This window comes from Chiloscyllium punctatum, chromosome 34 (assembly GCF_047496795.1).
Source record: "Chiloscyllium punctatum isolate Juve2018m chromosome 34, sChiPun1.3, whole genome shotgun sequence".
Taxonomy (NCBI): domain Eukaryota; kingdom Metazoa; phylum Chordata; class Chondrichthyes; order Orectolobiformes; family Hemiscylliidae; genus Chiloscyllium; species Chiloscyllium punctatum.
In genome coordinates, this window is record NC_092772.1 from 33,151,296 (window position 1) to 33,175,913 (window position 24,618).

General features: G+C 43.5%; 1 protein-coding gene across 1 annotated transcript; it reads right to left on the reverse strand.

Annotated features, from left to right (window-relative positions):
• Positions 1-3,408: 3,408 nt before the first annotated feature.
• Positions 3,409-24,085, reverse strand: LOC140458788 (uncharacterized). The gene is made up of 6 exons (XM_072553426.1): positions 23,909-24,085; positions 19,440-19,556; positions 16,833-16,970; positions 10,159-10,281; positions 6,466-6,606; positions 3,409-3,742 (listed from the first exon to the last, which is right to left on the reverse strand). The coding sequence occupies exons 1-6, from the start codon at positions 23,955-23,957 to the stop codon at positions 3,687-3,689; spliced, it is 624 nt and encodes a 207-aa protein (XP_072409527.1). The 5' UTR covers positions 23,958-24,085; the 3' UTR covers positions 3,409-3,686.
• Between the last annotated feature and the right edge of the window lie 533 nt (positions 24,086-24,618).

Here is a 24,618-nt window from a genome sequence, read left to right on the forward strand (position 1 = left end):
TTCGATCTCCCCTGATTCTTCTAAAGTCCAGTGTATGTAACCTAAGTGGTCTAATTCCACTTCATTCATCAGTTCTGCCATTTCGAGATATCAGGCTGGTAAATCTTTGTTGCACTTCCTCCATTGCCTGAATATTCTTTCTTGGATAGGGAGACCAGACTGCACACAATATTCCAGGTATGGCCTCACCAAGGCTCTGCACAATTGCCGCAAGACATCACTGCTTGTGAGAAACAGAGCTCACAGTCTAATAAATTTCAGTCCGAGTCAAATTCTGAAGCAGCGAACATAGAACATAGAAAAAATACAGCGCAGTACAGGCCCTTTGGCCCTCAATGTTGCACCGACGGAAGCCTACCTAACCTACACTAGCCCAATAACCTCCATATGCTTATTCAATGCCCGCTTGAATGACCATAAAGAGGGAGAGCCCATCACTGATACTGGCAGGGCATTCCATGAACTCACAACCGCTGAGTAAAGAATCTACCCCTAACATCTGTCCTATACCAACCTCCCCTTAATTTAAAGCTGTGTCCCCTAGTAACAGCTGACTCCATACGCGGAAAAAGGTTCTCACTGTCAACCCTATCTAAATCCCTAATCATCTTGTACACCTCTATCAAATCTCCCCTAAACCTTCTTTTCTCCAATGAGAACAGCCCCAAGTGCCTCAGCCTTTCCTCATACGATCTTCCTACCATACCAGGCAACATCCTGGTAAACCTCCTCTGCACCCGTTCCAGTGCCTTCACATCCTTCCTATAGTATGGTGACCAGAACTGTACACAATACTCCAGATAAGGCCGCACCAGAGTCTTATACAACTGCAACATGACCTCAGGACTCCGGAACTCAATTCCTCTACCAATAAAGCCCAGTACGCCATATGCCTTCTTCACAGCACTATTTACCTGGGTGGCAACTTTCAGAGATCTGTGTACATGGACACCAAGATCCGTCTGCTCATCGACACTACCAAGTAGCCTACCATTAGCCCAGTAATCCATCTTCTTATTACTCCTACCAAAGTGAATGACTTCACACTTAGCTACATTGAACTCCATTTGCCACCTTTCTGCCCAGCTCTGCAACTTATCTACATCCCGCTGTAACCTGCCACATCCTTCTTCGCTGTCCACCACTCCACCGATTTTCGTATCATCCGCAAATTTGCTCACCCAGCCGTCAAGCCCCTCCTCCAGGTCATTTATAAAAATGACAAACAGCAATGGTCCCAAAACAGATCCTTGTGGAACACCGCTAGTAACTGCACTCCAAGATGAACCTTTACCATCAACTACTACATTCTGTCTCCTTCCAGCCAGCCAATTCCTAATCCAAACCTCTAATGCACCCTCAATGCCATACCTCCGTAATTTTTGCAGTAGCCTACCATGGGGTACCTTATTGAATGCCTTGCTAAAATCCATATACACCACATCTACTGCTTTACCCTCGTCCACTTCCTTGGTCACCTTCTCGAAGAACTCAATAAGGTTTGTGAGGCACGACCTGCCCTTCACAAAACCATGCTGACTATCCTTGATCACATTGTTCCTATCCAGATGTTCATAAATCTTGTCCCTTACAATTCTCTCTAAGACTTTACCCACAACAGAAGTGAGACTCACTGGCCTATAGTTACTAGGGCTGTCCCTACTCTCCTTCTTGAACAAGGGGACCACATTCGCTATCCTCCAGTCTTCTGGCACTATTCCTGTAGATAACGACGACATAAAAATCAAGGCCAATGGCTCCGCTATCTCCCCTCTAGCTTCCCAGAGGATTCTAGGATAAATGCCATCAGGCCCAGGGGACTTATCTATTTTCACCCTTTCCAGTATTCCCCAGACCTCTTCCCTACATACCTCAAAGCCATCCATTCTAATCACTTGTGACTCAATATTCACATCAGCAACAATGTCCTGTTCCTGAGTGAATACTGACGAAAAGTATTGATTTAGTGTCTCTCCAATCTCCTCTGCCTCCACGCACAACTTCCCACTACTATCCTTGACTGGACCGATACCTACACTAGTCATCCTTTTATTCCTGAATTTTATTGAAACGTTCTTGCAAGAAGGGGTGTCTAGGAAGTAGGCACCCCGATCCAGAAATTACTCCACAATTTATAAAGTTTAATTGTCAGTACTTCCCCGTTTACCTCATTGGCCTTCAAACCTATCAATATTCCTTATCGTGTTATGCCCCTGCCTAGCTGCACTCCGCCCTTGTTTACTTCTCCCCCTACTCCAAGCCAGGCGACCCTCACCCCTATCCCTTATTTGTAAGTGACTTGGCTCGCTTCAGTGCTGACAGGAGGGAAATGTGCTGAGCTTGGCATATCTTGATGTTCTTTTTTACCTTATCTGTTTGTCTGTTACATCTTCCATTGTTTGCAGGTACATTTCATTCCTGTATGCACATTTTTTACGAATGAGAAGTAACTATGTATTTCTTCCACATAGTTTTCATTCCTGTGTCAGTTTATTTTATTTAATAAGCAATTCTTAATTTGGCTGAAACAATTATATACTGATGTTAATAAGGGATTATGGTTTGCAGAAGTAAGACTGTGTTATCTATATCCCACACTGCTCCTGTACTCAAATCCTCTCACTCTGAGGACCAATATACCATTTGTGTAAATGTAATGTAGATTTATCCTTCACCATTCCCTGAAATCAGTCCGGGAACCTTCACGTACTCAGACAGGAGCCAGTTTTGTGAACGTTCAACGTGAAGAATCCAAATCTCTTGAACAATGTCACTCGATTAAAATCCAGTTTGTGTTTATTTTATTCCTGTTTCTCATTCTGTCGCTTGTGTTGTAAGCTGGAGCGTTCATGTCTTCGAATCCGAATTCAAATCCGAAACAAACAAACAGGAAGGATGGAGCTGACAACTTTTGTGGCAGTGACAGACAGGAACGAATGCAGTGCCTTCATCAATTAACATTGGGCAGAATGGTCTTGATTCTGGGACACGACTGAAAGAAGTCAAGCACAGCTGTGACACCCCGCCAGACATCTTCATCAGCCCAACAAACCGCTGGAGAAACTTGGGCAGGTCAGGCAGTGTCCCTCCGGTACAGAGAGAAACAAAATTAATGTTTCGAATCTGGTACCTCCAGAACGCGACCCTGTTTTGGATCGATGTCGCTGTTCCCGCCCCCTCCCTCTCTCTCTCTCTCTCTCTCTATTGGTCGGATCCGCCTTCAGTCACCGCTCCCCTCTTCCCTATTGGTCTGCAGCCGCACGTGCAGCGGGCGGGACCTTCAATGTGCGGTGACCGTTACAAACCGCCATTGGCGCCTCGAGCCCCCCCCCCCCCCGGGCGATGGGGAAAGAGAGGGAGTCTTCAAAGTGGGGAGGGAACTCGTATTTATTCAGTGAGACCCCAAACTGTAAGTGAACCTGTAACGGTTTATTTATTAATTACACAGCACGGTGATACATTTTCATTCTGAATGTGACACAATTCCGAGTGACAAGGAGCCGTCCCGATGGGATGAAAACACACAACAGGAGGTGAGGAAAGGCCCGGAGCGGCATCAAATCGCGGGTTTTGTTTGTTTTAATGTTAATTATCTGCTTTTGGTCGGGCCGGCGGCTGAATCTTGACAACTCGGTGCTCTCTCTCCCCCCTCCTCCTGAGGGATGCTGTTAGTGTCTGGTCCCCATTCACAACCACGTCACCATGACAACAGCCGCCAGGATGGAGAGAGAAATCCCGGAGCCTGGGAACAAAGGGAAGGTCATCAGGTCAGCACGTGATCGGGGGGGGGAGGGCACTGCCTGGATGGGCTGAACGGCCTGAGTCCCGCTTCCTTCCTCCCTCCCTCCACTGGGCCCAGTGGGAGGTTTTAGTTTTAAAGGAGGACATCGATCGTAAACAGTGAATTAGGCGCGGAGCGCGGTACAGGGATGATGTGCATTTAGGTAGCGCCTCTCTCTCTCTCTCCGCGTGAAGGATACTGAGACACTCTGAAGGAGATCTCAGGGCCCTGGACACCAGAAGGTTTGGTCAGAGGGGTAAGTTTCCAACTCTGGCGGGGGTAGAGCAGGGATTGCTGTTGGAGAGAGTCAGGGATATGTGGCCTTTGAGGCAGGGATGGGATGGGATGTTTGGGCCTGAAGATATGGTGGAGGGCAGGGAGAGGATGAAGAAGTGGTGGAGTGTATGGAGGGGATGGTGGAGGTGGAGTGGGTAGAGCTATATGCTGTACAAAGATGTAAACCAGTAGCTGTTTTTAAGAGCAGCAACAAAGTCAGATTAAAATGAAAACCAGAAGTACCTGAAGAGAGAAATCCAGTGACAAGATGGTGATCAATGGAGCTAGGGGTGGAGAGAGGGGTTGATAGGCAGATTGGAAGGGTATATGATCAAGAGATGGCTTGCTGGGGTAGACTGAGGGAAGATGCGGCATGGTGGCACAGTGGTCAGCACTGCTGCCTCACAGCACCAGAGACCCGGGTTCAATTCCCGCCTCAGGCGACTGACTGTGTGGAGTTTGCACATTCTCCCCGTGTCTGCGTGGGTTTCCTCCGGGTGGTCCAGTTTCCTCCCACAGTCCAAAGATGTGCAGGGCAGGTGAATTGGCCATGCTAAATTGCCCGTAGTGTTAGGTTAGGGGTATGGGTGGGTTGCGCTTCGGCGGGTCGGTGTGGACTTGTTCGGCCGAAGGGCCTGTTTCCACTGTAAGTAATCTAATCTAATTTCAGTTCATGGGGAGGACAGGGCAGAGGTTTTGCCGGGGGGGGGGGGGGGGTGTTTTGACCTGGTTTGCAGAGTGGGCGATGGCAACTGACTCGCTTAATCTTAATCACAATGAACTACGTTATCATTGCATTTCATGTTATTGTTGCAGTTTGAGAGGAACGGGCTCATGTTGGAGTAATAAAGCCTTGGTGGTTCTGGTTTCGTTCTCTGGTTAGGTTGGTTGTACTTGGAGGCAGGAGCATCCCCTGGGAGTGCTTCATATCTTCCAGACAGATCTAGAGATGGAGCGTATGCAATGACTGCATTAATGTGGAGGGACAAGGCTGGTGGGAATACTGTGGAAATGTGGGTTGGCCATATCAGTGTGTGTGGGAATGTGGGTGGTGTATACAGGTGGATCCAGGATGTGACTGGAGCTGAGTTGGGGTAGCAATGATGAATAACTGCTAGGACATGAGTGAGATAGAAGCTGCTGCGACAGAGAAAGTGTATCTGAGTGCATGTGTTCTTTTTGGCATATGTAAGTGTGTTCATCTATGATTGTGGTTTCTAATGTGTGTATCTGTTTGAATGTTTGTGTTTCAATGTTTATGTATGGCAGTGTGTATGTTCATGTATTTGTTTACCTGCCAGTGAGTTTGTTACAGAGATGGAGTAGGTGTGTCTCAGTATGTGTATATGTTAGTGTTTGTATGTCTTTGTTTACCGATGTGTGTATATCCATGTGAGTGCATGTCTGTTTGTGTCTGAGATTATGCATGTGTATGTGTTTGAGTCTGTGGCCTTCCATTCCTCCTTGTGTGTGAGCCTGTGTTTGTGTCGTATATTTTCACGTGTGTGTGTGTGTACATATCTATATGACTTTGTGGTTGTGCAGATGTAATAATGGATATTCCTTTGTGCATGCCTATCTGTGTGCCTCTGGTATGTGAGTGCATATGTTTGTCTTTCTTTGTGTGTCTTTGTTTGTCCTGTCTGTATTTGTTTCTTTACGTGTATTTTTGAGAATGTACCTATGTGTGGGAGTGTACCTATGAGAGAGTGTATCTGTGTCCACTTGTATATACTTGTATGAATGTATGTGATTTTTAATTTGGTGTAAGCATCTCTGGTTATATCTGTATTTCTGCATGTTGGTGTATTTGTAGCCTAGTGTGTACTGTGTATATTGCCAGTCTGAGTCTCTGTGCCTGTGTGAGAGTATGTGTGAATGTCTGAGTCTCTATCTGCATTTTTGCTTGTGTGTCTGTATGAGTGTGTGCAAGTATTTGTCCCTTTTTACTTGTGTCTGTTTCTATCTATCTGTTTGTGTATCATGTGCATGAGTGCTGTTGAGTCAGTCACATTGCCTGTGCAATGAATCATAGAATCCCTACAGTGTGGAAGCAGGTGATTTGGTGGATATTGCCACACTGATCCTTCGAAGGGTGTCTTACCCAGGTTCTCTTGCCCCCCCCCGGGTTTCCCTACACCTAATCCATATAGCCTGCACATTCCTAGCCACTATGGGCAATTTAGCATGACCAATCCACCTAACCTGCATATCTTTGGAGTACGAGGGAACCAGAGCTCCCACACATGGAGAATGTACAAACACCACACAGCCACTTGCCCAAGGGTGGAATTGAACCTGGGTCCCTGGTGCTGTGAGGCAGTAGTGCTAGCCACTGAGCCACCATGCCACCTTGAGTGATTGGTTACTGTGAATACAGACTTAGAATATGTGCTTGTCATTATTACCTGGAAAAAGTACAGCCTTATTGCACAGCTTGGTCTCACAGCAGTTTCCGGTATAACTCAGCTGCATCCCCGTTATTGATTGGTTAATGACTTGACAAGCTGCACTGGATGCACAACCTCTCAGTTCCATTTTAACTCCCCCTGTTGGGCATACAGACATCAATGTGTTATAAATGTCTTCTTAAAGAAGAACTATTAGGTAATTTAATGTTACTATAGCGCCATAACTGAATAATAGAAATTGTACAGTAGGGCAAGCTCGAAACTAGGGCTTTTGCCCGAAACGTCGATTTCGCTGCACGTTGGATGCTGCCTGAACTGCTGTGCTGTTCCAGCACCACTAATCCAGTATTTGGTTTTCAGCATCTGCAGTCATTGTTTTTACCAAGCTCGAAACTAGTGTACTACTTAATTCAAATGAGTTCCAGACGCTTGGCACAGGAATTTAGGCCAGCACACAAATCTAGAAATACGCACTCCTTGCTTGATCTTGCTTACAACCGAAAGTAATTTGGTAGCATTTTGTAAAACTTCTAACTGGATATTACAAGAGAGAGGCATGATCCTGAGACAGGCAGTCTGCAGCACCTAGAGGAGTGGAGAGAAAGGAAGATTGCTGAGAAAGGCAGTCAGCAAGACCTAGAGAGGAGGATTGTTGGATTGGCTAGGCGCAATGACCATGGGAAATGGAAGGTTACAGGGATAGAGTAGGGAGTTAGACCCGGGTGGGATGCTCTTCAGAGGGTTGCTTTGGACTTGAGCTGAAAGACCTGCTTCAACACTTTAGGGATTTTGGTTCCATGGTGATTGATTCACGTATTCCTAATGAATCATCATGAGAGGCCATGTAGGTTGAGCTAGGAATTATTTACTAAAAATTTAAAAAGCCTCAGCACCAGAAGCTATGCATAGAACCCAAATAGAAAGAGGAACCTTTACTGGGTCATAGCATTGAGTATAGGAGTTGGGAGGTCATGCTGTTAGGTCACTTTTGGAATATTGCATGTGATCCTGGTCTCCTTCCTATCAGAAGGATGTTGTGAAGCTTGAAAGGGTTTAGGAAAGATTTACAAGGATGTGGCCAGGTTGGAGCATTTGAGACATAGGGAGAGGCTGAATAGGCTGGGGCTGTTTTCCCTGGAGCGTCGGAGACTGAAGGATGGTCTTATAGAGGTTGATAAAATCATAAGAGACATGGATAGGATAAATAGACAAGGTCTTTTCCCTGGAATTGGGGAGTTCAGAACTAGAGGGCATAGGTTTAGGGTGAGAGGAGAAAGATAGATAGAAAAGGAACCTTAGGGGAAACTGTTTTGTGCAGAAGGTCATGCGTGTATGGAATGTGCTGCCAGAGGAAGTGGTGGATGCTGGTACAATGACAATGTTTCATAGAATCATAGAATCTTTACAGTGTGGAAACAGGGCCATTTGGCCCAACAAGTCCACAATGACCCTCTGAGTATCCCACCCAGATCCATTCCCCTACCCTATTACTCTACATTTACTCCTGACCTACATCTAACCTACATATCCCTGAACACTATGGACAATTTAGCATGGCCAACTCACCAAACCTGCACATTTTTTTTTGGATTGCGGTAGGAAACTGGAGCACCTGGAGGAAATCCACACAGACAGTTGCCTGAAGCTGGAATCGAACCTGGGTCCCTCGTGCTGTGAGACAGCAATGCTAACCACTGAGACATTGTTTAAAAGACATCTGGATGGGTGTATGAATAGCAATAGAGGGATATGGGCCAGGTGCTGGCAAATGGAACTAGATTAGGTTAGGATATCTGGTTGGCATTGACGAGTTGGACTGAAGGATTTGTTTCCATGCTGTACTTCTCTATGACTGTGACCCTAAGAACAAATATGTATAGGCCAATGTCTGAGTGCTAAAAAGGGCAAGAATAGCTGGAGACATTAACTAATAGAAAACCATGTCAAGTATAAACAGTGTGGAAAGCCTGGGAGAGAACACTGTTCTTGAACTGCCTTCAAAGGATTTTGTTTTGAACCTAACACAGCCCAAAGGGAGGAGGCAATTCTCAATTTAAGCTCAGGAAATGAAGGATGAAATAGCAGTGGGTGTCAGTTTTGGAGACAGTGATCTCAACATAGCTTTCACACCATCATATGGCAAAGAATAAGATAGAAAAGGAGTAAAAGTTCCCTGCTGGGGGAAACACAAAGTTTGTGAAGCTGAGAGGTGATCTAGTATGGTGTGTATGGATATAGCTACTTGAAGACAAGCCAAGAATGAATTAGTGAGAAACACCAAAAGCAAGATTCTAGAGGCTCAGTGTAGACACATCCTCACAAATGGAATGGGTGCTGCTTCAAAACCTCATTGTTCAGAAGCACAAAGGGGGAAGATAAACCACAAAAAGAAAGTCACAAGAAATATAGTTTAAAATCAAGTTAGGAAAACAATGAGAAAAGATTGGCCTGAAAAATTAGGGAAAATTTCAAGATCACCTATCAGTACATAAGTGTACGTGGGTGACTAACAAAAAAGTTGGGTTTGTCTAAAATATACTCCGTGTGGGAGTGGAGGCAGAAACACTCAACTCATTGGGGAAAAAGGATCTTGACATGCATCTGATGCGTTGTAACCTGCAAGGCTAAAGCGAGTTACTGGCCCATTAGGTCCAACAAACCCACAGTGACTCTCCAAAGAGTATCCCATTCTCCTACCTTATTACTCTATGTATACCCCTAACCTATACATCCCTGAACACAGTAGGTAATTTAGCATGGCCAATTCACCTAAGGTGCACATCTTTGGATGAAAGAATGAGTGTGAGGAAGACTGGGGAGAAGTAAGGCAGGGATTAACGATAAAAGAATTTGCATTTACATAGCTGAGAATGTAGTGCTGGAAAAGCACAACAGGTCAGGCAGCATCTGAGGAGCAGGAGAATCGACATTTCGGGAATGAGTCTTGTGGATCGGGGCTGAGAGATAAATGGGAGGGAGTTGGGGTTGGGGGTAAATTAGCTGGGAAAACAATAGGTGGATGAAGGTTAGGGAGAAGGTGATAGGTGAGAGAGGGCGGTGCCGAATTGGAAGCTTGGGACTCAGATAATGTCAGGGGGAGGGGAAATGAAGATGGTATTGAAATCCACATTTATCCCAGGTGGTTGCAGGGTCCCAAGGTGGAATATGAGGCATTCCTTCTCTAGGTGTCGGGTGGTAAAGGTTGGCAGTGGTGGAGGCCCAGGACCTGCATGTCCTTGACTGAGTCGGAGAGGGATTTGAAGTGTTCAGCCGCAGGGTAGCGGGGTTGGTGGGTGCGGGTGTCTCAGAGATGTTCTCTGAAACAATCCGCAAGAAGGTGTCTTGTCTCCCTGATGATTGTTTTTGAGTGTGGAAAGAATGCTAATTCATTCAACAATGTGTAGCCTGTGTGTACTGTAACTGTTTCGCTGTGGGATTGATTATGGACATTGGAGGATACCAAGCCAGAGAGAATGAATTTAAGGAATCCAGATTCTCTTGATGAGTGTTTTGAACAGTCCTGCAATGATTTATGAATGTATCATTCTCTCCATTCTTGCAGCTGTCTGAGATTTCCCTGTCAGTTATTTCAAAGTTTCCTGGACCTGATGTCCTCCATGATATACCTTGTACCAAATTGAACACCTATGAAGCATTTCAAACTTATTGTAACTCTGTAGCAGTAATTACCAAAACTGCTAGAAGCAGTGAGGCAGTGATCCTGAGTCCCAGTACATTTCACAATGCTCCTTGCATTGGAGTCTTCAGGTGAATTGGTATAGCACTCGAAGCCGTTGAGGTTGGAAGGTCCTTCTGAAAAGTTAACTCGGAATATTTAACATTGCATAAACTTTGGCTGCATCCACATGGGCTTGCAAATTTTGCAGTAAATGGTACATCTCGGTCTTTCAAATACAATGTCCCCCACATTTGTGAAGCTTTTCGCATCCCATTTTTCTAAGGGCATTATGATTAGGACGTGACTAGATCTTTTGAGCTTGCTCTGACGTTCGATACAAGTGTGGCTGATTTTATGTATAAATTCCAAGCTCTTAGCCATTTCTCTTGGCCCTGACTGTTTGAAATCTCTGACTGAAATATATAACATCGCAGAGAAATCAGCAATCTTGGCTAAGCCACGCGACTTGATTTGATTCATTAATGTCACCTGTACTGAGATAATGAACAGTATTGTTTTGTGTTGACCAAACAAATCATACCTTACGTAAGCAGAACAGGGTAATTGAACAATGCACAATATAGTACTACATCCACAGAGGAAGATCAGCACTTGGATGACAGGTGTGTTCAGAGGTTTGATAACACAGGGAAGAAGCTGTCCTTCAACCTGTTGATATGTGTTTTCAAATTTTTGTTTCTTCTGCTCAATGAAAGTGAGTGTAACCAGGGTGGAAGCAGTCTTTGATTATGTTGGCTGCTGCCCTGAGGTGACAATTATAGACAGTCAGTGGATAGAAGGCTGGTTTGTGTTATGGACTTGCATCTACCTGAAATTTCCTGTGGCCTTGGGCAGAAGCTGTTGCCATACTGGGTAGAATGTTTTCTATGGTGCATCAATGAAATTAGTGAGAGTCATTGTGGACCTGCAAAATTTGCTTAGTCTTCTTCATAAGCTGGTGTACTTGTCACTTTGATGTGGATGGACGAGGACAGATTGTTGATGATATTTACTCTTAGGAACTTGAGCTCGTGACCACCCTCCATAGTTCAGCACCATTGATACATTCAGAATTGTGCCTTCCACTCGACTTCCTGAAGTCAATGACCAGGTCCCTCACTTTACTGACATTGAGGGAGCGATTGATGTCTTTACCATATTCCACTGAGCTCTCTATCCCTCTTTCCTGTACTCAGTCTCATTGTTTAAGATCTGACCCACTCTAGCCATTGTTGTATTAACTGACAAACTATGTAAGAAACTAAGAAATAGGAGTAGGCCATCTGGCCCTTGCTCATTCCTGATGAAGGGCTCTGGCCCGAAACTTTGATTTATTATTTTTTATTTTGTTTTTATTTTTCCTGCTCCTCAGATGCTGCCTGACCTGCTGTGATTTTCCAGCAACACACTCTCAACTCTGATCTTCAGCATCTGCTGAACTTACTGTCTCCCATCTGGCCCTTCAAGCCCAGTCATAGAATCATAGAGATGTACAGCATGGAAACAAGTCGTTCAATGAGATCATGGCTGATCTTTTCATGGCATTAGCTCTATTTATCCACCCTCTCACCATAACCCTTAATTCCTTTACTGTTCAAAAAATTATCTATTTTCACTTTAAGAATACTCAATGAGGATGCCTCAGCTAGTTCACTGGGCATGGAATTCCACAGATTCTCAACCCTCTGGGTGAAGACATTCCTTCTCATTTTAGTCCTAAATCTGCTATTCTAATTTTGAGGCTATGCCCTCATGTCCTAGTTTCACCTGGCAGTGGAAACCTCCTACTTCTATCTTATCTATTCCCTTTATAAGCTTAAGTTATAAGATCCCCTCATTCTTCTGAATTCCAATGAATATACTCCCAGTCTACACTGTCTCTCCTCATAAGGCCAATCCCCTCCAATCTGGAATCAAGCTAGTGAACCTCCTTTGTACCCACTGTAGTGCCAGTACATCCTTTCTCAATTAAGGAAACCAAAATAACAGCAACACTCCAGGTGTGGCCTCACCAGCACCTTATACAGCTGCGACATGTCCTCCCTACTTTTAAACTCCTTCTCTTAGCAATGAAGCACAAAATTCCACTTGTTGTCTTAATTATCCGTTGCACTGAGAAAGTTTATAACCTTAAAACTTGTCCTTAAACATTTAGCCTCTGAATTATAAAACACATAATTCAGAAAATAAACAGTTCAGGCAGGGAGGTGTCAGGCCACAAAAGAGAGGACCCAGGATGTGCAGAAGATAAAAACATTTGTTCTCATCAAGTAATAACAGGATGCTCTAAGGCAATTAAGAACATGAATCCATTTAAACAGCACACAGTGATAACATTCATGGCTGTTCCCTTGTGAAATTAATGAGTGTTTCTTCATCTTGTAAGCATGTCAAAAGCCTTGTAATTAATGGTTAGGTCCTATCAATTATAATGGATTCTTATTACCCTTGAAAGCTAAGCAGACAGAAGGAAAAAACATTTTTCTGTTACAGTCCCTGACCTGAGTGTTCAAAAGGGCGAGAGAGAGAGAGACCATTTTAGCACGGCTGAAGCCAGTAGAAAATTAACTCTTTGCGCTTACTTGCAATGGATTGAATGTTTTTAATTTAGTTGCATTTTGGGACTTTATGATGAAGTTGAGTAGTCATCACTGGTTATAAATGCAAACTCTGCAAAGGCTAATATTGATGAAGCTTTAACTTGCAGACCATGACTGCCCCACTGTCAATTTTAACTAGTCAGTCTTATGTCTCATTTGAATTTGAATCTCAATCCCAAAAAGAAAGCATGTTTTCAAGACTAATGAATGTTTGAATCATTTTAAAATTCAACCTTACGGTAACATTTCAGCCTCAGGCACAGAATGATTCTGTTCTTAAGATAAAAAGCAGGAGTCTGCTAATAGCTTAAAAAAAATTTCTAAACCTAACATTGAAGAGATTCTGACACAATCTGTCAAGAAGCTATTTTCTGGTCCAAGTTTGCCCTCCTAAGGAAGCCTGTTTGTGACAGAAGAGTGGAGTAGCCTGCGAGGGCTCTGAAAGGGAGAGCTGGTACTCTACTCTTCAAGGTTTTAGAAGCTTAGCTAGCCTGGCTTAAAGGTGTCAGTGTTATGTTGTAATAGTGATACTATTGGTAAATGAAGGGGAAGACTAAAATTAACCTGTAAGAGGTTTATTTCCAGACAATCAAAGAGTAAGATCTCCGGGACAAACCAAGAGAGGCTTACAGGTCTGGGTCCACAAGGGATCCCCTGGGCTGTCTGAAATCTGTACTTTAACAGCATCCGCTGAACATCCTTCTGTCGGTCACCCAGGTCCCTCTGCACAGTAGCACGCTGTTTTGGCACAATATTTTGCCATTCAAATAATAGTTTCTTTTACTGTTATCCCAACCAAAGTGGAAGACTTCACATTAATACTCCATCTGCCTGACCTTTGTCCATCCACTCAAACTGTATGTGCCTCTGCAAAGTTTCAGACTCCTCTGCACACTTTGCTGTACCACTCATCTTGGTGTCATCTGCAAACTTTGACACACTACATGTGGTCTTCAACACCAAATTGTCTACGTAGATTGCTGAAATTTAAAGGTCTGAAAGATGAAGCAGACTACTGTGGTATCACAACTTGTAAAGCTGCTAGACTGGAGTCACTGATTACGAGAAAGTGAGCACTACAGATGTTGGAGATTGAGTCAAAAAGTGTGGCACTGGAAAAGCACAGCTGGTCAGGGAGCATCTGAGGAGCAGGAGAGTCGACGTTTTGGGCATAAGCTCTTCACCAGGAAATTGAGTGTTCAATACACGGTCACACAGTGATTAGCACTGCTACCTCACAGCGCCAGAGACCCGGGTTCATTTCCCACCTCAGGCGAATGTGCAAACTCCACACAGACATTCTCCCCATGTCTGCTTGGGTTTCCTCCGGGTGCTCCAGTTTCCTCCCACAGTCCAAAAATGTGCAGGTTATGTGAATTGGCCATGCTAAATTGCCTGTAGTGTTAGGTGAAGGGGTAAATGTAGGGGAATGGGTCAGTGTGGACTTGTTGGGCCGAATGCCTGTTTCCACACTGTAAGTAATCTAATCTTAAAAAAAAAAGACCTGAGGTCGTGTGGGTTTGTATTTTTGGATTTGAGCACAGTCTCTTGCAAGTTTCTTTTTTTCTTTAAAACTGCTATTAATGTTTGAGTTGATTAGTTCATCTGCAGGCACTCACAAGTGGATGGTGCTGAAGGGGAATTTGGAATATACTGCCAGTATCTCCAGAGAAAGCATGCTCAGCCAGCCACAACTGACCCTGGGTGTTATTCCAATGCTTATCGCTTGCGTGCGAGGTAACTTTGGCTGCAGATGAGTATTTGTGTTAACAATTTATTTTTTCTTTCTGACTTTATCTGGCACTTGGCAGTCACTGCTTTCAATATTATATTATACATTGTTGTTATGTTTTCTCTAGGCCTGGTGATTGTGTGTACATGTCTGTCAGTGTGACTTTGTATAGCAATGTGTGTCAGTTTTCAAAGTGTTGTTGCATTTTCTTGCAGCTTATCCTTTAGGTTACTTTTACATCTTGAGATTTTGGGGAATATTTGTAGCTCAGGTTATGGAACCGATTGTAAATTTGCTGACTGATCTGGGAGATTTGTTCTCAGATGCTAAGTAACATAATCAGTGAGCGTCCAGTGAAGCTTGGTCTTCTGCCCTGCTTACTATTTATCTGTCTTGGTTTGTTGTGGTAGGTGATATTATTTCTGGTGCTGTTTGAGAGGTTGGTAAATTGGGTCAAAATCTATATGTTTGTTAATGGAGTTCAGGTTTGAATGCCAGGCCTCTAGGAATTCCCGTGCGTGCCTTTGTTTAGCCTGTCCTGGATGGGGGAATGGATGTATAATCCCAGTCGAATTAGTGTCCCTCATCGTCTGCATGTGTGGATACCAGTGATAGTCGGTCATGTCTTTTGGTGGCTAATTGGTGTTCCTCTATCTTGCCTGTTTGTCCAATGTAATGCTTGTTGCAGTATTTTGTATGTGTCATTCGTTCTGCTGGTTGTTGGTATGGAGTACTCGTAAATTCATTAGGATCTGTTTCAAATGTGGTGGTAGGTTTGTGGGTATCATGATGCCTAGGGGCTGGAGAACTGTGCTTATTGGGTACCCACTGTGCCTGAATACGTTGCATAGGTGTTTTTCTTTGGTTTCTCGTCGTTCCTGTGTGTTGTGGCTCACTTAAATAATATTCTGATGCAGCTCCATTTGTGAGTGTTGGGATGGTTGCTGCTGCTGGTCAGTGTATGTGGCTTTCCTGTAGGTAACTGGTCTGCAGCTCTCCATTAACTTTTTGTTCATAGAATCCCTACAGTGTGGAAACAGGCCCTTCGGCCCAACAAGTCCACCCCGACCCCCCCCCCCCCTCTGAGTAACCCACTCAGACCCATTCCTCTACCTTATTACTCGACATTTATTCCTAACTAAGCACCTGACCCACACATCCCTGAACACTATGGGCAATTTAGCATGGCCAGTTCACCTAACCTGCATATCTTTGGATTGTGGGAGGAAACCAGAGCACCGGGAGGAAACCCATACAGACACTGGGAGAATATGCAAACTTCACACAGTTGCTTGAGGATGGAAATTAACCTGGGTCCCTCATGCTGTGTGGCAACATTGCTAACCACTGAGCCGCTGTGCCGCCCCAACATATTCTACTATGATGTACAGGAAGGGGAGTCTGTTATTCTCTTCTTTGAACTTCATACTGGTAAGGATGATGTTTGTGGGTTTCTTCTGATTTGTTGTGCTTTGTAATAACAAGGGTCTCATTCACACAGCAGATGCGAAGCTTGGACTGAATCGTGGGAAGGGCTGTTCATTCTAACTTCTGCATAATTGTTTCTGCTAAAAGTCCTGATATTGGTGATTCCTTAGGCATCCCATTGATTTTGTTTGTAGATCTCACCTTTTGAAGGTGAAGTGGGTTGTGAGGCACAGGTCTCCTAGTTTGAGGCTGCTGTCCTTGCTGATGGAGTTGGTGCTATCAGGCATTTGTGACTGGTTTGTCGAGCAGTGAGGCCAGTGTTTCTTTAGCGAGGGTACACTGACATACAGACTAGCAAAGAAACTGCAACGCAAACAGGAACGTGTAGTTGAAAACTCAACCCATTTCATTGACTCCACCCAGGAATTCCTTATGAAAGACACCAAGGTAGAGAACGACAAGGCCATGGTTTCCTTTGACGTGACGGTCCTATTCACATGAATAAACATCACCGTAGCCAAGGAAACCCTGGCCTTGCTGCTAGATGAACCAAGGACATATAATCTTTACACCTTTCTCTTGAGTAATTTTTCTTTGCAATCAGCTAGTTCTTCATTTGCAAACAAAATAAAATCTAGCAGATACTGGATTCCTGAAATAAAAGCAGGTAGTGTTGGAGAAATCTATTACTTCAGTCTTTGGGTTGGTGTGCAATAACACTTAGCCATCATGAACCTTCTATCCTTAATTGTGGGCTGGGCTCGATGGGCTGAATGGCACACCTCTGCTCCTGTTTTCTATGTTTCGAATTTTGAGAGAAATTGCAAGCCAGAATGCGAGGAGTGTTTAAACTTGAGGGATGTGCAAAGGGTTTGGTTTTGTGTTATTGAACAGCTTGGCTTGCACGTCTGCATGTCTCGCTTACCTTCAAAAGGATGATTGTTACACAGATTGGAACTGCAGCTTTTGCATATCTCCGCGACATTCATGGAACCAAATTGCAATGAGGTGTTTTGTTCACACACTCCACAGTTTTTTAAAATCATGAATTGCTTCATTCCACCTGCAAACATAGAGAACATGGTTCACCTTCCAATATTCGATGGACATCCTTCATCACTTGTCAACAATGTGTTTACTCCACCTGTTTCCCATCCATCTATCCTGTTTATTTAATGTCAGTCTTCACTTATTTAGTTAGTAACTCACCAAAGTATTTCACCAACCATTTGCGAATTGATAAATATGCTTTCAAAACATTCCTTTATTTGTAGAGGTAAAGTTGCCATTGTCCTAGCATATGCTCAATAATTTAAAAGGCATTTGACTTGGTAGCCCATACAGAGCTGAGGAAAAACCCCGAGTGGGCTTGGGGGAATGACATTACTCATTCAGAACCAGCAAGTGCAGACCAAGTGCATCTGCTGGAGGCATTCAACTTTGGTGTAGGACAGAGAGTCAGGGTGTCTGCTTTCATTTTTCAATATCTTAGCAAGGAGCCCATGATCAATGATTCTGTGGACAGTGTTAGTACGCACAACAGATAATGCGTCTGTGTTATAGAATCCCTACATGGTGGAGGCAGGACATTAGACCTAATGAGTCCACACCAGCCCTCTGAAGTGCCAGTATGAAATGGCCTTAGTCCTATCCTTTAGGCCCTTCAGCCTGTTCTGCCATTGAATGATATCATGGCTGATCTGCAGCCTAACTTCATAGATTTGCCTTTGTCCCATTGCCTTAATATCTTTGCTTTTAAAAAAAAGAAAATCTCTCTCCGCTTTAAAGTTAGCAACAGTTCTAGCATCCAGTGCTGTTACTGGAAGAGAGTCCTAACCATCCAACTCCCTTTGTGAGTAGAAATGTTTCTAACATCTCTTCTGAATGGTCTGGCCCTAATTCTCAGACTATGCCTCCTCGATCTAGAATTCCCAATTGGTGGGAATAGTTCATTTTACCCTGCCTTTTCCTCTTAAGATATTAACTTGAAAGATTGCCTTTTAACCTTCTAAATCATAGAGAAAACAGGCCTAATTATTTTGTCGCCCAATCGTAACCGCTGAAGTTCGGATATCATCTTGTAAACCCACATTATACTCCCTCCAAGATGAATCTATCCTTCCTGAGATGAGGTCGAGTGTGGTGCTGGAAAAGCACAGCAGGTCAGGCAGTATCTTAGAAACAAGAGAATTGATGTTTCAGGCATCAGCCCTTCATCAGCCTGACCTGCTGTGCTTTTCCAGCATTGCACTCGCGACTCTGATCTCCAGCATCTGCAGTCCTCACCTTTCTCCTTCCTGAGATGTCATGCCCAGATCTGCGCTCAGCACACTAAGTGAGGTCTAACCAGGATTTTGTATAATTGCAGCATAACTTCTACAGCCTTATCCTCCAGTCCTATAGGTATAAAGGCCAGCATTTCATTAGCAATCTTGAACATTTTCTGTATCTTTTCATGGCATTTTAACCTCCAAGTCTCTTTGGACAATCACTGTATTGAACTTCATACCTTCCCAACAATATCTTAATCTATCCTTTTCAGTCTAAAATGGATAACTTCCCATTTGCTCACGTCAACTTCACATGTAACGTATAATGCATTGGTTAGGTTCATATTGCCTTTATTGGCTAATGCATTGAGTGTACAGGTTGGGACATCATGTTGCAGCTGTACAGGACATTTTGTTCGGTTGCTTTTAGAATATTGCATTCAGTTCTGGTGTCTGTTATAGGAAGGATGTAAAGAAAGTTGAAAAGGTTCAGAAAAGATGTACAAGGATGTTGCCGTTATTGGAGCATTAGAGTTAGAGGGAAAACTGAATAGGCTGGAGCTATATTCCTTGGAGTATCAGAGGCTGAGGGGTGGTCTTATTGACGACTATAAAATCATGAGGGATGTGGATAAGGTGAACAGCTGCGATCTTTTTCCTGGGGATGGGGAGTCCAAAACTAGAGGCCATAGGTTGAAGGTAAGAAGGGAAAGATTTAAAAAGGCCTAAAGGGGCAACACTCTCACACAGAAGGTGGTGCATGCATTGAATGAACTGTCAGAGTAGGTGGTGGAGGTTGGTACAATTGCAGCATTTAAAAGGTATCTGGATGGGTCTCTGAATAGGAAGGATTGTGAGGGCAATGGGGCAATGCTGCCAAATGAGATTAGATCAATGGAGAATATCTGGTCAGCATGGATGAGTTGGACCAAAGGGGCTGTTTCCATGTTGGACAGCTTGATGACTCCGTTATGACAGATACCTTGAAGTTTAATCACAACATATTTACATTACTATAATGCTATAGACTTGTATGAAGCATGGGTTCTGTTCTTACTGATCTCACTGTACATTCATTACATGCTCATTACTGACTGAGCACACTCCACTGACCCCATTGTAGTCTGGTAGTGACTGAAGCAAATGCCTTTTATAGAGCAGTGTCACACGTTGTGACGTGATGTAACTGTCTTAAACGTACACTGCTTCCCTCAAGTAAAATCTGTCAAGACAAACGAAAGTTAGAAATTTCAGAAAATTACCTGCATTCGTTGAGACTGACATTGTGATGCAGCTGTTGATCCCAGGGCGGCAAGAAGTTTGTGTGGTCTCACATGTATGGCTTGGCGCAGTGCAAGACAGACAGGTAAGAGATTGCACTGGAAAGAGAGTGAGAGAAATTGAGCCAATTAAATACTGTGACTATAAGAGCAGGTCAGAAACTTGGAATGCTGCTCCAGATAACTCACCACCTGATGCCCCAAAGCCTGATCACAATCGACAAGGCACAGGTCAGGAGTGTGATGGAATACTCTCCATTTGCCTGGATGGGTGCAGTTCTAACAACACTTAAGGCTCAACCATCCAGAATAAAGTATCCCACTTGATTGGCACCACATCTGCAATCATCTATTTCCCCTCAACACTGACGGTCAGAAACACCAGTGTGTACCATTGACAAGATGCACTGCAGAAATTAAATAATGCTCCTTAGAAATTAGGCAATGCACCTTGCAAGCCCACAGCTCCTACCATCTAGAAGGACACGGAGAGTCACTGCTTCATACAACAAAATGTGGTGCAGCCAATTCAAAGCAGACGTGAGTTAGTTGACGATTTGGAGAAAAGAAATTGCATGTACTTTGGCCAAATTTGCAAAAATAAGCAGAAAGCAGTTTGTGAGAAGGATACAAATAATTTACAGAGAAATGTTAAGAGACGGATCACAGGACTCAAAATCTTACTCCTTTCTCCCTGCAGATACTGGTATGTGTTGAGCTCCTCCAACAATTTTGGTTTTTGATTCAGATTTTCAGCATCTGCAGTTCTTTGTTTTATTCAAAGTACTTTGAGCAGTTTTGCTCCCTTTTTTTTTTAAGGAACAGTATTTCTTCACTGCAGGCAGTTCAACGAGGGTTCACTGGTATGGTATACACTGTGGAGGGATTATCTTGTGAGCCAAGGCTCAACAGGTTCAGACTCTACTCACTGAAGTTTAGAGGAATGGCTGTTCTGTGCTAGCTAGCAGTTATGGATTTAGACTAAGAGTCTGTTGCACAAGTTCTATCAAATGTTCACTCGACTGCTTCTCTGGGTGAGAGAACTGACATTTCAAGAAAGATTGGATTGACTGGGCTTGTTACTCGCTGGAATTTAGAATGGCTGGGGGATAGGGAATGGTTGATCTCAGAAACAACTAAAATCCTGATGGGACTGGACAGGCTGGATATGGAAGTATGTTCTCACTGTTGAGTCCAACACTAAGAATCAGAGTTTTAAAAATAAAGGGTAAGTAGTCATTTCAAGACTCAGATGAGGAAGCGTTTCTTCACTGAGAGTTGTGAGCATGTCGATATCTCTCCCACAGCTGTGGGGCCATTATTCAAGACAGAGCTGGGTGTGGCCCTTTCAGTTGAGGAATTAAGGAATATGGAGAGAAAGCAGTAATAGGATACTGAAATTGCATGGTCAGCCATGACCATATTGAATAGTGGTGCAGGGGGCCGAATGCCTTCTTCTTGAATTGAACTTTAGTCTTGTTCTTGTTCAGGTGCAGTGCTGACAAAAGCAGAGGTGACATTCCCTAAGGCTGTAGTGTGGCCATGTCCATTGTTATCAGCTTCTGCAATTTCCAGATGTTGGGCCAACTTGTCTCTTCCAAACCCATGGCTTCCCCGAAAAGATCCTTGAAAGCAGCAGGACAAATAGAATAGATTGGTTGAGGTGGAATCCTTGGCTTCATTAGTTGAAGCATTAAATGGAATAGTAGGCAGCTTATGATGGAGTTGTATATAATGTTAGGTGAGCTACAACTGGAATACTGTATGCAGTTCTGGTCACCATGCTAGAAGGATGTGATTCATAAGTGAGGGTGCAGAGAAGATTCACCAGGATTTGACTGGGATTGAGCAATTCAGCTTCAAAGAGAAACTGGATAGGTTAGAGGTATTTCTGTTTGAGCAGAGAAAGTTGGGGGTGGCAGGGTGGGAGATCTGATTGAGGTGTACCAAGTTTTAAGTGGCAAAACTGAGGGAGAAACCTTTCTTTCCCATTTAGTAGAGCATTCAATAACCAGTGGGCACAGTTTTAAGGCAGGAAGCAAGAGAGTTTGAGGAATTTATTTTTTCCGAGAGGGTGATGGGAATCTGGAATGCACTGCTTCAAAGGGCGGCGGTGGCAGAAACCCTCATAATATTGAAGGGGTATTTCCATGTACACTTGAACCATCATAGCATACAAGGTTATGGGCCAAGTGCTAGAAAATATGCTTAAAATAGATAGATAACTGATGACCAGCATAGCCATAATGGGCTGAAGGGCCCCCTTCTGAATTTTAAAATAATCTATAACCATCTAGAAGTGCAGTAGCTATATGGGAAATCACATTCTGCAAGTTCCCCTCCAGGCCACTCCCCATCCTCACTTAAAAATATAGTGCTGTTCCCTCAATTTTTTTTTCCCTAAGGACATTGTGGATCAACCCACAACACGTGCACAGCAGAGGGTCAAGAAGGCAGCTCAGCGCCACTTTCTCAAGGAGGCAAATAGGAACGGGCAATAAATGCAAATGAAAAACGTTGCTGAGTTTCTGTTTGAAATGCTCGCCCGGCTACTTACATCAACTGAATAAAACAAAACACAATTTGCCATGTCTCTACTGAGCAATTCTCAATGTTTGTGGACTACAGACATCATTCAAGAACATTGGTGAATTAGTGCTGTGCTGCTTTTTCAAAAAGAGAGCACTGGACATTTTGAATAACCCCAAGGCAGCCTGTCCTCGCCTCAATGCTGGGCAAATTGCAGGTCACATTTCTGCATAAATCATCACTTTGAAAGAGTTAACATTTGGCAGGGATTAGTCAAGTGAAAATCAAATCTCAGGAGTTGGGTTGCATCTTTCAGGTCAGCTCAACAAGAGCTGGTGGAGGTCAGGCATTTGACCTGGGATTTTAGCAAAGCTTTGGCAGAGGAAGGTAGTCAGTTTACCCACCCCTGTCCCTCATGTGGAAAGAACTGAAAATGCAGATGTTTCTGAATCAGGAAGTAAAATGGTACAATTGGTAATTGTTTTCTGTAACGACAGGTTGGGATTTTCACCAGAGTTTTGAGGACTTGCTGCTTCTGTTTGTGGAAGGATACATAGCAATGATTCAACCCTAAAGCTGGGTGTGTGATGAAGAACCATTTTCTGACAGTATTGGAATTCTTTACATGGTTAACGATGAGGAGTGAGTTATAGACTTTAGGAGTAGACAGACAGAAGAGAAATTTGATTGTAACATGTAAAATTATGAGGAACATGTGAAGTGGATAAAAAGACCTATTTCTGTTAGCAGGGCAGTCAAAGCAATTTGTAGAAGTTTTGCAGAGAAGTTGAAGGAACATTGTTCCACTCAGACGGGGGAATTAATGTACCCTTCATGGTCAATTATACAAATATTGTTGCCCAAGGAGGAAATTACAGCAATGTGAATGTAGCCTGCTCCATAATACAAACTGGCCTTCCTTCTATTGACTCCATTGCCACTTGCTGCTGACTTGGGAAAGCAGCCAATATAATCAAAGACCCCACCCCCACCCCCATCCTGCACGTACAGTACTTCCTTCCATCAGGCAGAAAATACAAATGTTTGAAAACACATACCAACAGATTCAAGAATAGTTTCTTCCCCACTGTTATCAAACTTATGTACTGGCTGGTCATATTAGACTTGGTCTTTCTCTGTAGCTGTAACACAATATTCTGCATTTTGATCCATTGCCCTAATTTACTGAGGTAAAGTATGATTTGTTTGGATAGCATGCAAAGCAATACTTTTCACTCTCTCACATGTACCGAGATACAATAATAAATTAATTCAAATGTAGGAGCAAGATTAGACCATTTTGCCCCTTGAGCCTTCACCACCATTCAGTGTTCTGGATATAGTCTTCAATCCGTATTCCCAACTACTTGTCAAAACCTTTCACCCCTTCGGTTAACAAGAATCAATCCACCTCGGTCTTAAAAATAATTTCAAAGACCCTGATTTGGAAATATATTGTCACCCATGTATATTGTCCTGCAGTGTCACCCATCCAAATTCCTGGAGTTCTCTTCCCTGAGTCACATGGACTGTAGCGGTGCAAGAAAGCAGCTCACCACCACTACCTATAGAGGATGTGCAATAAATGCTGGACCCTGCCAGTAACACCCTCTTCTCCTAAGAGCATTTAACAACAGCGTTCCAGTCAAGTCGCTTCTAACTCTTTGAAACTCTAGCGGATACAGGCTTGGCCGGTCTCTCCTTTCCTAAGACAGCCCACCCATTTCTTGCCCAGGTGCTTGCAGCACTAATCGGTAAGCGATGCCATCACTTCAAGGATTGCTTCTCATTCGGTTTGAGTATTGTCTAAAGTTTAGACATTTAGGACACACCTCCAATTAAACAACTGAGATAATTACATTTATTCAGCTCCAATAGTATCACACAAATTGCAATCACTAATTTAATTGATAAACTCTCACCTTCAGCAACAAAAGCGCAAATGATAAGGACGCTTTGAAGCAGCTGCATTTTGAACTTTTGATTTTATCATCGACCGGGAGCTGTCTTGGTAGTTGCAGATCAGAAGCTGCTGTTTTTAATCTTCTCAATGAACTTTCTTTCCTGTGGGCACAGCAATTTATTACAAGTCTGCTTGAATGTCAACGTCAGCAGAGTGAGAAGGCGTCTTTATGTGAAAGAGGGAGGTACTTAATTTTTGCTGTTAGCAAATATTGGTTGAATCAGAGAAGAGAACAAAATTTTGGTTTGCACACAGGAATTCTGGAAGGATGGAGCTCATGAGATATTGTACAAGTGAATAGTTGGTGCTGCCTGCATTAGGAGGACAGTCAGGAGTGTGTGAAAACTGGAGGTGGTCTGATATTTATGATAATGAATAGATGTCCTGAGAATGCAATGAGAAAAACAAATGTTGGAGTATGTGAAATAAGGGGACAAAAATCACAGCATACTACCCTAAGAAGTATGAACAAGGGTAGGCCATTCAGCCCATCAAGTCTGCTCTGCTCTTCAATAAGGTTATGGTTAATCTGATCATCCTCAACTCTATTTTCCCGCCATTTTCCCCCTAACTCTTGATTCCCTGATTTAAAAATCCATCTTGAATATACTGAATGACTGAACCTCATCAGCCCTCTGCAGTAAAGAATTGCAGAGATTCACTACCCCC